General features: G+C 46.8%; 1 protein-coding gene across 1 annotated transcript in view; it reads right to left on the bottom strand.

Moving 5' to 3' along the window:
* Positions 1-13,961, bottom strand: part of ISM1 (isthmin 1) — a 41,753-nt gene extending 27,792 nt beyond the window's left edge. Inside the window, 5 exon segments of the mRNA XM_051792721.1 lie at positions 11,713-12,209; positions 12,866-12,884; positions 12,886-12,979; positions 12,981-13,237; positions 13,890-13,961. Coding sequence (XP_051648681.1) covers positions 11,713-12,209; positions 12,866-12,884; positions 12,886-12,979; positions 12,981-13,237; positions 13,890-13,961 — 939 coding nt within the window.
* Positions 13,962-14,758: the final 797 nt, after the last annotated feature.

Below are 14,758 nucleotides of genomic sequence, written 5' to 3'. Positions count from 1 at the left end.
TATATGCAGCTCTTTTTTCCCACTTAGTCCATGTGTGTGCAAACACATGATTTCAGCTGCATACTCATCTTGTATTTTATTGTGGGAATACTTAAATAGGATAAAGAAAAACAAATCAGAGAGGTGGTATTAATCTGGCCCTTACTCTGATGTTATGCAGATAATTAGTTCATTTTATCTTGGTGTTAAGACAGACAGAGTCTAAGAACATGAAAAAATGATCCTCTTAGGAGACAGACAGGAGAAGAAGAAAGAGGGATGGGTAGGTGAGAAAGGCAGCTCTGATCTACATTATTCGCAAAGCCATGAATGCCAGATCAAAGAAGAGCAGGAATCAAATTCACTGCCACTGAAGGATTTCAGCAGCTTTTTCAGAGCTATTGATCTCTCAAGGGCAAACCCTTTTAAACACTAGGTGATGCCTCTGACTAGCCAGAACTCCCACCTTATACCGGCTGAGCCTTACGTGGTTTGCTTTCATCAGCTGGGGAAAGCAGAAACAGCTCAGACACTGCTGTATCTGGGTTCGATGAAGGAGACATAGAGCAGAGCACACAAATAGTACGTGTGTGTTTTCTGCACCAGATGTTCCCTTTCTAATGGCCATCATGGTAGATGTTAACTAAGAAAACAATTCCTCACTGACGAGCTCTGCCTTTGGTGACCAAAACTACCGTGGCTGAGGACAGAACACTGTCACCTTGGTGAGAGCTCTGGGCAGGGTCTGTTTGCTCAGTGCTGACTTACTGATAAAGTGACCTCATGTTTTGTGGGGGATGAAGGTGGGATAAGACATCTAAGGAGCTAGTGCAGCTCAGCTGGCAAGCAGTGACTCGTTCATGAGTTTGGACTCACAGGTCTAACTTGAACACCCAGAAGGCACACGATCCAACCCTAAATCAAGTACTGCATTGTCAAATGAACTACAGATTGGTTTCCCCCCTACACCCCTTCCCTTCCTTAGGTCAGGTGTCTTTGGAGTCTGGTAGACAAGATTCCAGGTGGTTTTGCCTTGTTGGGACACTTCAGGATCATGCCTTAAGCAAGAGCCACTGGAATTGGGTGCAGTAAAGCAATTTCACCTGATGCATCCCTGGATGATTTCCTGAGAGCTGCCTCTGGGCTTCTGATATGGGTCCCCTTGCAGCAGGCTTGTTGTTGCTGCCATCACTGCATCCCTGGGAACACTTCACTCATCCTGCCTTCCATATCTGCTACACTACACACATGGCTGCAACAGCACATGATGGGTTATTCTGCCCTTTCCAAGCTCTGCTCACAATGCAAAGCCTACCTGCTCCCACCAGCACTCAGAGCAATTTGGTACCTTAAACATTTTCAGGAAGTGAATGAGCATTTTCCTCCTGCATGTTTGGGTCGGGAGCTAGTGCTGCTACCATTTAAATGCATATCAGAAGCTCCAGGACTCTATCAGGCTAAACAGCTCATTTGAAACCTTTGGCACTGTTGTTCTGGCACGCCTGAAGACCCAGGCACAGTGTGGCTGCCCTAGGTCCCTTTTGAGGTATATATTCAAAATGTTAGATGTATGCATATCCACCCCTCTATTCTTTCCTAATAAAAGCTTGGACTCTAAAGCACAAGGTGAGGAATAGATACTCCACTGGCCAGCTGCAGCAAGCCTTTCATAAAGAACACAACAATCAACCCCTATAATGGAAAACGATACTCCAGAAGCTCTGTCCTGACAAACATCTGTTTTCCTATTGTAGGAAGGAATAAGAACATAGGAAAAGTTAAATGCTGAATGCCTAAACAGACTGAATTAAGAAGAGATGGTAGGAGTAATGATGGATGAATTGTAAACCACCTGCAAATGCTAGAATTGCCGCACTCTTCTGCAGACCATTATATGCAGTCTATACTGCAAACCTCCAATAGACAAGCACTGTGCTCTATAAAAATCATGATGAATGCAGGCTTGTTTTTATATTATAGAGGTCCTAATCCTCCTCCTCCTCTGTCTTTGCTCTATTGTTACAACATCAAAGACCAACTGCTGGCCGAGATACAGTCAATATGAAAAGGGCGACCAGCAAATTTACTGCTTGACTTCATTCCCTTTAAATGGAATAGGCACCATGGCCCTTTTTCAAAGTCCAATCGCAGACATATATCTTTTTTATTGGACATCATGTACAATAAAGTGAAGCTGTAACTTGGAAAAAAAAATAGAACACCTTCAAAAAATCCCATGAGGTGAACATTCCTTTATAAAAATATCACTGTGGTTACATGTTTAGAAAAACCCCGGGCACTCCTCAGGGCAAAAGGCATGGGCTGGCTAGGTTATAGTTTAGCTAAGATGCAGACCCATGCCTAATACTGAGCTGGTTTCAAAAAAACCCAAACCCAACCAACTAATAAAAAGTGATATATTTAATTCAGAATGCCAGTGTCATTCAAATAAACTGAAATGGCAGCATTCATGTCACAAGAATCGTTAACTGCTTTGTTACAGCCTGCTCTGTGCAGTGAACCTTTACAGACTTCTTCAGTCCAGAGAATCTTAAAATCAGCAGCACAAAATGCCAATATACACATGGCATCTTAAAAATTCCAGTCTGATTACTGAAGTAATCAGAGATGCTCTCAGAAATGAGAGCTGTAGCTGTAGACATTAAAGTCAGGGACAGTTTTATTGCTGTTGTATTGCTAAATAGAGGCTAAATAATTTCTGACTATGAAATTAAATAGTGTATAAGCAACTCAAATAATGTAGGTGGTGAGTATAGTGTAGCATTACAGAATCCACATTAAGTAGCTATGGTTTTTATTTTTTTATGTTTGTTTTAAACTACTTAAACTATTAATCCTTTTTGTTTCTTTGGGTAACTTGTGCAAACAGACATTAGTAAATATCTGGTTACTAATGTTATATCTAGACCAATCCCATACAGATTTTAGAATCCTGCACTAATGTATGTACGTGGTAGGTAAAACCAGGCAAATTTATGTTTTGTTACACCCATAGTAAACTTCAGCAGCTGGTTCCAGTGGAGTAATTATGGTTTCCTCACGGCAAACACTACTGCTGCTGGGTTACTTCTAAGACAATAAAGATACCAAAGCTGTGTAACTAATTTTTGAAGCACTAGCTTAAAAAAGATAGCCATCCTATCATTAGGTCCTCTTCACTGCTCTGTCTGTTACAATATGCTCTGTCTTCAGTCACCTCCTCTTTCCATCACGTCCTACAGCAAAGCTCGTCTGGTGCAAGAGCCTCACCTCCTACTCAGCATTCCTGGCTCATAGGAAAAAAAGTGTTTCAATGACAATATTCAGTTGTTCAATAACTGAGTGCCCAACTCAATGGGAATGCAAAGGCAGGATGCCTAAAGGAAGCTTTGTGGAAGGTAAACCTGGTCCATGGACAACATGGACTCAGTAGCTGCTCCCTAGAAAGGGAGGAACCCACTTTTGGGGCACACTATTTGGGTGGTTTTTATAGATACTTACACCATACTAAATGGTTTGAGTACTCAAGTACTGATCCCAACAGCCATGCAGGCAAAGACTAAATGTTAAACTCCCAAGGAAGAGCAACTATTGTGGAATAAACAGGTCAGGATTTTTTAGTGGGTATGAAACTAACACTGAAACATAACAGATGGGAATTAATTCATGCAGTTGGAAGAAAGCCGCACGCCAAAGCCCAGCTTGCCTTTAGGCATGGGGGTCCCCTGTAGTATGTGCGTATCAGTTCTGTAGAAAAACTTAGCTGTGAAAGATTCATAATCAAGAGGATCTTGGGTATGCAGCCAGCACAAGGCACTGATTTTGTGGAAGTCAGTGGAGCAAGGTCAATTTAAACTCTCTGAGATCACAGGTCTAGCGCAGCAGCGTAACAGTCAAGGGATGTTTGACCTTCTCCTTTCAACATACACTAACTCCACCAAGAGTGCTGAGAGAAAGATTTCACCTCTGATTTTCCTCTCTCATCTTCAGGAACACCTCCATAACATTAAAAGCTTGGAGGCGAACAACTCCAGGCCCGCTTTCATCTTGCTGACTGCTAGAAGAGAGGAATAAAAAAGATATGACCCACAGCCATGAGTTCTCCAAGCACTGAAAAACAAGGACAAAAGGATAAAGGAACTGCTTACCAGTACCGCCCACACCAGTTCCTCTAACCAAGCATTACAGTGCCACACAACCGACCGCTGTGGTGAGCCATCCCTTATTACAATAATAAGTTACATTTTACTTTGTTTTCTTTCTTTTTCTGGTATTTCAAATCAAAAGTACATGGAAATACCAACACTGGAAATGTTCTGCTCTTGCTGATGTATCAATGAGCTCACTACGCTACTTCTTGGAAATGTTATTCATCTCTACTATGAATTTAGCCTGGCATTTACTGTCTTCAAAACTTGTAAAATAGGCACAATGGTCTTAAAGTGCAACATTAATAACCACTGCATCATTTAATGCTTCCTTCTGCCTCTTACTAAAGCACTTTGTATTTTTCTCTTTAAAGTTACGCTCCATTATTCACTTGTGACAGTGCCTACAGCTTCCATTCAGGCTGGAGACCCTTTTTACACTACACATCGTTCACAAGCTACACCACAAGGCTGGAATCTCAACCTCAATAAGCCAGGGTTGAGATTTTAAAAATAAAATAAGAAAAAGACCCACTCCCACTGAAAAATAACACTTTTAAAAAGTCATCCTTTATGAAGAACATTATTCAGTCAATCCAAAGAGCTGTTAATTAGTGTAGTCTTAAAGCAGATAGCAAGTTAAGAATCGTAACAAAAGGGCAAAACAACCACTAACCAACACGTTGAACAGAAAAAAAATTACCCAGCACAACTGGGTAATACCACATTTGCAAGGAGGACTGGCAAAAACACACAGAAGAGCACAAAGCAACCAACTTTGATAGCTAAACCTGCCAAGTCTAGTCTATCACTATACTTTCAGGATGCAAGCACAAAGGAAAACTAAATTGCTTCAATTTTTGAGGTTTATGCTTGAGTAAGGAAACAATTGTCTGCATATATATTAGAAGTATGAGTGCATTTCAAGATTTTAAAAGTGGCACAGAAAAATGTTAGCACAAGAAAAGCATGGCAAAATAACTTCCTACCCGTTACTTGCATTCTGTGCACCTTTACATAACGAAAGAAAACAAATGAGAAATCCTAAAGCATGAATATTTACAAATCTGTGCATCTTAAAAAAAGAGGCTTTCAAACTGATTTTTCCTTCCCACCGGAATACATGCCAATGACTCGGTTTTCCGAAGTCATGTCTATCTCTGTCCCATATGATTTTAGAAAGCTTTTCAAACATGCCTAGCGTATGAATTAAGTGGCAGGCAAAGCCTGCATCATCTGCATCATTATCAATACCACTGACTTCTGCACTTCACTTCCTGTGAAGTCTTCAGATGTGTGACACAACGCAGCCGGGGTTCTCACCTAATCAATCATTCTTTCACCGTTCCTTGTTTTCTTTGAAGATCTTTTCCACCGTCTTGGGACAGTTCAGCATTGATTACTAATACACAGGTGTCGTAGATATGAGTAGAGACAAAAGAACAATGCTGAATTCAAACCATGGTTCCCGATTTATATTCAACACAACCTGGATTGGTTAAACAGATGTCTCCCCAGCAAAGGAATTCCACAGCAGGGCAAGGTGTGGAAAAGCTTAGTATGCTGAACCTTTAAGTACTGGGGCTCAGTTACCTATTAGCAGGTCATAAGGTGTATGTTAAAAATCATGAGGGAGTACACAGTGACCAGCACCAGACAGCACAAAGATGATGAAATTGTTGGGGTCATAAAAACAAACAGCAGAGCTTCAGCTCTAGGCTTCCTGTTTTCTGTGGACAGCTGGAATCAGGAAAGGAAAGATCTGGGAAATTTGACTGAACATAAGGGTTGACAACCAAAGCTGGAGGAGATTGTGCCAATTACGTAAGAGCAAAGGGTCAGCAGCAGCGTGGTTGTATCACTGTTATAGCTGTGATGGACCAACGGTGTCATTCTGTGGAGAATAAACTTCCCTACACAATCAACAAAGACCACAAAATAAAAGCTACTCCAGAACTAGTGCTGGCTGTCCCAGTTAGATGAACCAATGTGGAAAGTACCAACCCAGCTCCATCCAGGACCTCTCTGTACCCATGCCTGGGCTCTCTACTCTCATTGTCATCAAGGGTGATCCTTACAGCTTTCCTGGGTTACTTTCCCAGGGACCAGTCTCAAACCCAGCACTCCTTGCATTGCCATAAGTCAGCCCTCTGGCCACCATAGGGCTCAGAATCCCTGTTAGCAGGCTTCCCTTTAACCACTCCCTTCACACACAGGTAAGGATGGACTGAGAAGAGAAAGGCAAAAGGATGAATGTCTCTGGGACCTCTCCTTGTAGTAGTCACTGTGGTTTGTGGCTGGCTCGAGGCCCATGGGAATGGACATGAGAACACCATGATGGCCCAGAATTTAGAATTTAGAACAACGCCCACTCTGCTTTTTTTCACACAAATAGCCCAATACTATAAAGGGAAATGATCCTAAATCTTGCTCAAATCATAAAATCTGTATACTCCTCTTCAGTATAAAGCACTGGGAAAAATCTTCTGAGCTATAGTTACAGAGACAAAATTGAGAGGCACCCTGTGATTTAATGCCAGGTATTTATCAGTGGTGACCCAAGATGAACAGTACAGTAACTGTTAGCTGTTGAGCTGAAGAGATGCTCAGCAAAATATGCCTCATCCAAACATCTTGGTCAAATTTAATGCAGGAAGTTCCTTTTGTACCTGCCTAACATTGCTCCTTGCAGCCATAACTCAATACAATATACTTGGATCTCTGTTCTGAATTATTGCAGTAGTCTAAGATACTAGAAAGCTCGTCAGATCCTACCCTGAAGGTGTGGTAGCCCTTTTCCACCAAAGATACTTTAGTTTGCTAGGAAATTAATTAAAGTGATAGGTATGAAGTTTAATTAATACTTTCTGGAGTTTTCCTGGAGCTAAGCTGGAAAGGTGAAAGAATCTCTCCTGGGAGCAATGGATGCCAGAAAATGGTGCTCTGCTCAGTGCAGCAACCTCAGTCCTTCATCCTTGTTTCCCATTTTATCCTTTCTTCCATGCATGCAGCAGCAGCACACGTAAGCTAATGACTCTTCCCTCCCCCTCGATCCTGGAACAAGCCACAGCCCACTAGCAAAACCACTAAAGAGCACACATAATTCTCTCCCTTGGGAGATGAGAGAATGAACTGCACATGGTCTAAGTCATTCCTAAAGCTTAGTGCACAACTGGAGGAACATATGCCAAAGGGTGAGCTTTAGCTAAGAGCCTGCACAGCAAAGCCTGCTGAGGCCAGGCAGGTTTTACTGTCCCTGCCAAAAAGCACGGAACAGGATCTTCTGCGATGAGAAACCACCTCACCAAAAGAGATTTTGGTTTGCAGAGGATCAGTCTGCCTCATTCACAAGCCACCTGCTCTGAAAGTTATTCATATGAACTGCTCTTAAGGCAGAGAAGGATTTAGTGTTCATATTAAACACACGATGTACATCCACTTACTGGCATCTCACATAGGCTAAGGCCAGTCTGGAAAACGGGAATGCAGAACGTGGAGTCGACAGTTTTTCAAGGACGACTTAGACGATCGGTTCCTATTAGAACTAACCAAATGTAAAGCTCCAGAGCTCAAATAAGCTTTAAAAAAACTCAGTCTAAAACTCTCCCAAAGAAAACAGCTTGAGTCCTACTTAACCGAGGAAGCCAGAAAGCTGAAATATGCCACTGTATCCGACTGGAGATCGTTTTGCAAATTGCCTGAGTGTAGAACAAGGCAAGAACGCACAGGCCCTGAAAAGAGTGAAGTGCACCCCAACAAAGGCAGCAGACAGCACACACCATTGCTGAGCCTCTCATGGCTTTGAGCTGTGGACCTTCAGAGAAAATTTAAGAGCTCAGCTCCGTAAAGGGCTCCTCACGAGCCTTGGAGAGCGACTCCTGTGCAACCATTTGTAAGCAGCAGAATGCGTTTCTCCTGGTAGGGCTCAGGGAACGTTTCTGACACGCTGTAATTGCTAACATGCTCATTGAGGAGGGGGGCAAGGACAGGAGAAGGGCGATTAAAGGGAAAAATCTGTTTTCAGCACTGTGCTCCTTTTCGAATTATGTTCTCTTACATGGCTCCAGTTTTAAGCACAATTACCGAGCTTCAGGCTAATGTAATACTGCTGCAAGGACTGCAGTGGAGAGTCTGACTTCATGTGCTATGGCATATATTGTTGGTGGCTCTGTTACTGCATTTTACAAGGTCATTTTTCTTGGTGTGGGAACACTGTTTTTCTTGGTGTGCAAGGCCTGCTATGGAAAAATTAGAAGTGAGGGGAATAAACTTCTCGATGAAATATTTTCTCTCAGAATGAAAGGACAGATTTTAGAGCATCGTAAAGTATTACAAATGTCTTCCAAAATTTATGTTCAAGTCTTCCCTTCATTTTAGAACTATGTAAAAAGACAAAAACATACCAAAGCAGCATTTTTCCATCTCGTAATACAACTTCACTTGCTCTTCTTCAGAAGCAAAAGTTTGTACTTCCTTAATTCACAAACATACTCCACAACAGATTCTGGATGCTAATTAAATTAGACCTAGAAATCTCACCAGAAAAAAACCAAAATCTCCTCCCTCTCCAAATCTCCTTTTTTCTTCTTTTTTTCCTTTGGAAGAGACGGAAGAAAGGGAATAAAATCTGATTGAGAAACACAAGGTTGATTCCCTCTCATAACTCAAGACTGTGAGATATTTTACAACTCCAATCTGGATTTCCCATCTTGTGTTAGTTTACACTACCACAACCCAATTCTAACAGCAGGCCCAGCAACCATTTCTGCAGCAGTGAACTGAGGGAGTCTGTGCCTGTATCTCACCCATTCCAAAGAGGACCAGAGGAGTACATTAGGATTTTCTCCTCAGCGTTGCTCCATTGCAACAAGACACAGTGACACAAGACAATCCCAGACATCTGGGATCTCTGGAGACACACACAGAGCGGGGAAGGGCACCAAAAGGAAAAATCAGAGGGAGGAAGAAACGATTTGTTTAATTTTAGGATTGAAGGGATTTTTTTTCTGTATTTCTTTCTTCTATCAGTCTAATTAATTGCAGGGGTCAACGCAATTGAAAGACCAAAAGAAATCAAAACCTATCCTCCAAAATCCTTCCTTCATTTGAAGGACCAAGGGATGGGAGAAACAGCAGCTCTTCCTCCCTTAATGAATCAGACTTCAAAATGCTTACAGGTCTATATTTTAAACTATTTAAATCTTCAACAATATTTTAAGATTACTAAGGATTCCTCCTGAATCTGTTTTATGTAAAAACGACCCAATTCTGACCACTTCATTTGTGCAAATTGACTGCCTAAGCCCCCCAAAATACCATGTATTGATAACTGAGGGGCTTTTGATACAAATTTGCCATGTCAAAAGACATCTATAAACAGTTGCTGCAAAGATTACTCTTTCATGAGAAGTGACCTAATCACTTCCGATCTTTTCTCTCCCAGACCTACTAAGACAGAAAAAACCTGAGAGATTTCTAAGTGCTTTTGTCGACAAGTCTGGGGTTGTGCAGTTTTGTTTTCCACACTGATTCTCTAGCTTGGAGTGCAGGGCACTAGGATTTTGCGTTTCACTTCAGCATGTGCCACGATACAGCCCCAAATCCCACCAAAATCAGGAGATCCCAGTGCAAACTTGCCATCGAGATCTATATTATGATGCTGTGAATGGAAGTATCTGCCTGTCAGAGTGCAACTTCCTAAAGCAGGTTACAAGATTTTCCAGCTAGTAATAGAATCCATGGAAGTCACGAAACCAAAAAAATTGATAGGCTTCCATCTGTTTAACCGATTGCTCTAATCAATATCCTTTCCCCCCGTAATGTCTTGTACAGACACACTCTCTCAAATGCATAACTGCAGAATCAATTCAGTTGGGAAGTATATAAAAATTTCAATTCTACAAATGGCAAAACACAATGAAAATATGAACTGTTAAAGCTATCACGAGGCTTAAAGGCACAGAGTTGATTAAAGTAATCTGTAAAAAAAAAATCACTGGACAGAAAAAATTCTTGAAGTCAATAATTAACAGATATTCATGAGACAACCGACTACAATGACAATAATCCAGGATAATTATCTGAGGATGACTTTCCTCTTGGTTCACCCTAACCTTACAACAGTGCTCTAAATGGAGCTCCTTGGGGAAATGGCATCACCCGGAGTTCCCACCTGCCCAGATGTTTCCCTCATTATGTTACAAGCCTGTAAAGAAAAGGTAAATTCAGGGTTATTCTAATGATAGCAAACACCTCATAAAAAACCTCTCCAAATTTACTTTTCCAAGGAACATCATGTCAAAAGGCATTTTGAGTGCCCATGAGGAAAGAAAGCATCATTTATAAAACATTATGACCAAAAATCTTGCAGATATTAAAAAAAAAAATCTTGGAATGTCGAGCTGGTGATAAAACTGCAGCTCAAAAGAGAGACAGGTGGGGCCTTACTCAAAGTGCTGAGCACTCCCAAGCAGGACTCCCACCAAGTCCAGCAGGAGGTATTCTGAGTTAAGAAGAACTGACTCCAGTTTGTGACTGGGATGCTGAGTCTGCAGATCTGGGTTCCCTCCTGCAGCTGGTGGGTTCACTTTGTGCAAACAGAGTGACCAGTACAGCCTGGTCTCTCCTTAATTCTCCTTGTGCCTTATGGAAATGTGCCCTGCTGGGACCATGATTATTTCTAGGATGATAGAGCAGTTTACGTAAATTTATGGTGATAATAATTATACATTTTCTGTCAACTTGGTGGTTGAGTTTTCTTTAATACTTGGATGCAGGGGAAAAAAAGTTGGTCAGGGCCCATGCAGCTGACGGGAGATTTACAAGCTTTGCCTGGGGAGGTTGATGATTCTATGGCTTTGATCACTGTCTCCTACCATTACAAATGAATGGCAACGTGTGATACTGAATAAAAAAGTATCACCTGCGAAAATAAGGAAACAGAATAAAAAAAGTCCTTTACCTCTGCTGGACATAATACATCGTCAGGTTGCATGGGATCAGAAGACTGGAGTGGACTGGCTAGGTCACAAGCACCTATGACCCCAAGTTTCTCAGCTATTTCAGGACTAAATGTCAACCCGTCTCTTGATGCTTTCCAAGGGAAGCCACACGATTTCTTCTGGTATTTCCCATCACCACACACTTGTGTGTTCCCCTCTCGCTCTGGGGAATGCTGTGCCCTCACAAAGAGGTGCCCTGGGTGGGATATGTCTCCATCCCTCACTTGCCCCAGAAGCGCTCCCCAAGTGTCGTCGTCCCTGCAACCCACCTGCGACACAGCGGTGACACGCGTAGGAGCCGCCCCGACGCCTCTAGCGCGGCGTCGAACTGCGGCTCGGGGAGCTTTGCCCTCGACAGTGTAAAGGCAAGGAGGGCAGAGGACACTCAGGGAAAGCCCTGGGGCGGGGGAACACTGGGGGTCGGGACAGCGCGGCTGGAGGGGGCAGGAGGAGGAGGAGGCGGCAGCGGCCGGGGCAGGTGCACGGCGGCGGCTCCCGACAGCCCGGCCGGCCCCGCGCCCCGTCCGCCCCCGACGGCCCCGGGGGATGCGGGTGTGTGTTGGGGGAGGCGGGGCGGCACTCACCTGCCGCTGGCTGTGGTTGCCGGCGCCCGTGGGGGCGTGGGGCTCCCCGCCGCCGCGCAGCACGGTGATGTGCAGGGTGAGCAGGAGCAGCCCCAGCAGCAGCAGCAGCTCGGCCGCCAGCCGCACCATCCTCTTGAGCCGGGCGGCTTTAGGGCCCCGCGGCGGCGGCCGCGGAGGAGGCGGAGGCGGAGGAGGAGCCGCGGCGGCCGCCGCCGCAGCCGCCACCGGGGCCGCCGCCGCCGGAGCGGCCCCGGCCGCGGCCCCGGGAGCCGCAGGACGGGCGGTGGGGACCGCGGCGCTCTCGGCGTCGGCGGGGCGGGCGGCGGGCGCGGGGCAGCGGCGGCAGCAGCAGCAGCAGCAGCGGGGGCCGCCGCCCCACGGCGGAGCCACGTCGGGGCGGGACGGCGCGGCGGCCGCCAGAGTCCCGGCGGTGCCCGGCGGCGGGCGGCAGGTACCCGCGGCGGGGCCGCGGGCCGGCGGCGTCTCTGCGGGCGGCCCTGCAAGAGCCCAGAGGCACCGCGGGCCGTCGGAGCGAGGGAGCGGGCGGCCGAGCCCCCGCCGCCTCGGGGAGCCGCGGCCGGCGCGGAGCAGCGGGGCTCGGCGGCCGGCGGGGAGACGCTGCGAGGACGGGGGGAGCCGGCAGCGTGTGTGCGAGGGAGAGGGAGGAGGGAGGGAGGGCGAAGCGGGGGGGCCGGGGACGAGTCTCACATGGCGGGGAAGCCGGGACGCTCCGAGGGGAGGAGAGAGCTCGGGGCTATCGCCTCCCTCCGCGCGCGGGGATGGGGGTGGCCCCTGGACCAGCTTCTTCCCCCCCTCCCGCCGCCGTGTCCTCGCCCGCCCCGCCGCTCCCCCCTCCCCTCGCGACGCCCGTCGAGGCGTCGCCCTGCCCTGCCCTGCCCGCCCCGTCGGGCCCGCTCTGTCCCGCGTCCCCCCGGCGGGGGTGGCAGCGCTACCCCCGCCCGCTCGCAGACCTCGACGGGGCGGCTGCAGCTCCCCTGGGGAAAAGAGGGGCAGATGGCTGCTTCCGGCCCCCCTTCCTCCTCCTCCTCCTCTCTACCTCCTGGCTCGGCCGTGGGAAATGGAATGGGGGCGCGGAGGGCGAGGGGCTGCAAAAAGCTTCAGCTGCCCGCTGTCCTCCCGGGGAGCTGGATACCTGGCTCCATCTCTCCTCTCTCTTCCCTCCAGTGCCCTAGGGCTGGCAGGGGCAGCGCCGCACTCTCTCCTGCCACCGTGCGTGCGTGTTTGCAAGCGGCCGCCGCGCCTCCTGGCTCCTGCTGCTGCTGCTGCTGCTTCCAGACCCACTTTCTCGCCCCCTCGCTCTGTGTCTGGAGAGGTATGTGTCGGATGCTTTTATACTGCCCTGCCTCCCTCCCCTGCTGTCCTCTCCCCTTGCTCCCCCCCTTTCCTTTCTCCCTTTCTGCAGCTCATGCTCCAGCCTAGCGTGTCCCCCCCCCACACCCTGCTCCCCTCCTCCCTGTGCCGACCTGCCCCTCTGCAAGCCCTGCTTTGCCAGGACACCCCACTGCTGCACCCAAACCCCTGTCCCACAGATAGCTGCACCTTGTGTCCCGACTGCCACCACTGCTCCCCTGCGACAGAGCTGCACTGAAGTGACACATCCCCTTCAGTGGTCTGTGTGTCCCTGGTAGGACTCGGGCCACTGGGGTTTGACATTCCTCACTCTTATTTCCCTTCCTCTTGCTTGCTGGCTGCCTCAGTGCCATGGAGAAAAAATTCTCTCTTAGATGGGAGGCCCCCAAATTTAAAAGTAACGTGGATTTGAAAATACGTGAAAGTCAGGCTTGGATTGTCACTTGCTGTAAGTCAGTATCTTTGCATCCAGTCTGAGGGAACCAGACCTCTTTCTGAGTGCTCAAGATACAACTCAGTGTAACAAGAACAAATACAGCTCAAATCAGTTTGAAGCATAAATAAAGTCACCTATCAAAAGACGGGAGTTTTGGAATCTTTGTCGTCGTTCTTCACAATTGGGAAGGTTATGTATAAGAATGAGGATACAAGCAATCATGGCCTGTGTGAGCGTGTCAGAGCTGGGAGGCTGAATTGGTACCAAAAGGTTCAAATGGGGAAAAAGTATTCCAAAACATTTTCAGCCTGAGACCAATGTACTCAGCAGGGTTCCTGCAATGTGAGGGTGAGATGTTCTTCCAGCGTACAGTGCCAGCTGGGACTGAGGTGATCGTGGGAGCCTCAGCCCACAGTGTGCCCGACCTGGAAAGCTGGCACATTTGGGGCATGAGGAGAGTTAGAGCTCGTGGGAGGTTTCTTGCATGTTTTGGTGCATCTGAAGGCTGTGGTCATGAATGAGTTGGAATGATGTCCCATACCCTTCCAGTCAGATGGTTTTCCCTTCCAGTGATAACCACTGTCCATGAATATGCAGGAATCAGGCAGGAATACAGTTAAAATAATTGCACTGGTGTATTGTTCAAGATGTGACCAAAAGGCACAAACCCCAAACCTTCAGATTTAAGGATTTTTAATCCACAAACATGTTCTGTGATAGCACTGCAGCAGGAACAGTCAGCTCAGGGGATCGTGCGGGGTAGGGACTTCCATGGGGCTGCCCTGAGCATGTCAGAGTGAGGTACAACCCCTCCATCTCATGAAATCACTTGTTGATAAATACCCAGTATCACACTGATACTCTTGGTTATGCAGCAAATCATCCAGACCTATTCCATATTACATAAAGCCATAACAGCCTGTGGGACTGTCATGTGGCTTTTAAAAAATGTGGTGCCTTTTTTTTTTTTTTTAACCCAAACATTCCTTGGGCTAATCAAAATACTGAGAAGATAAAAACACTGATGTGCTTCAGCTGTCATCGCTCGGCCTGGGCTCTCCTCCTGCCACCATCGCTGTGATCCTGGTGCCAGGCATGGCAGCGAGCACAAAATGGGGTGGTTACGGAGGCAGTGAAGAGGCACAAGTGTCCCCCAGGTTTGCCAAAGCCTGATTGTACCTAGTGGCTGTCAGTGGATCCCGGCTGCTGAAGGAAAGTGGAAACTTGGCATGTGAGATC

This window comes from Manacus candei, unplaced genomic scaffold, assembly GCF_025592945.1.
Source record: "Manacus candei isolate 608988 ecotype Guabito, Panama unplaced genomic scaffold, ASM2559294v1 h1tg000035l, whole genome shotgun sequence".
Lineage (NCBI taxonomy): Eukaryota > Metazoa > Chordata > Aves > Passeriformes > Pipridae > Manacus > Manacus candei.
This window is presented reverse-complemented; position numbering and strand designations above follow the sequence as displayed.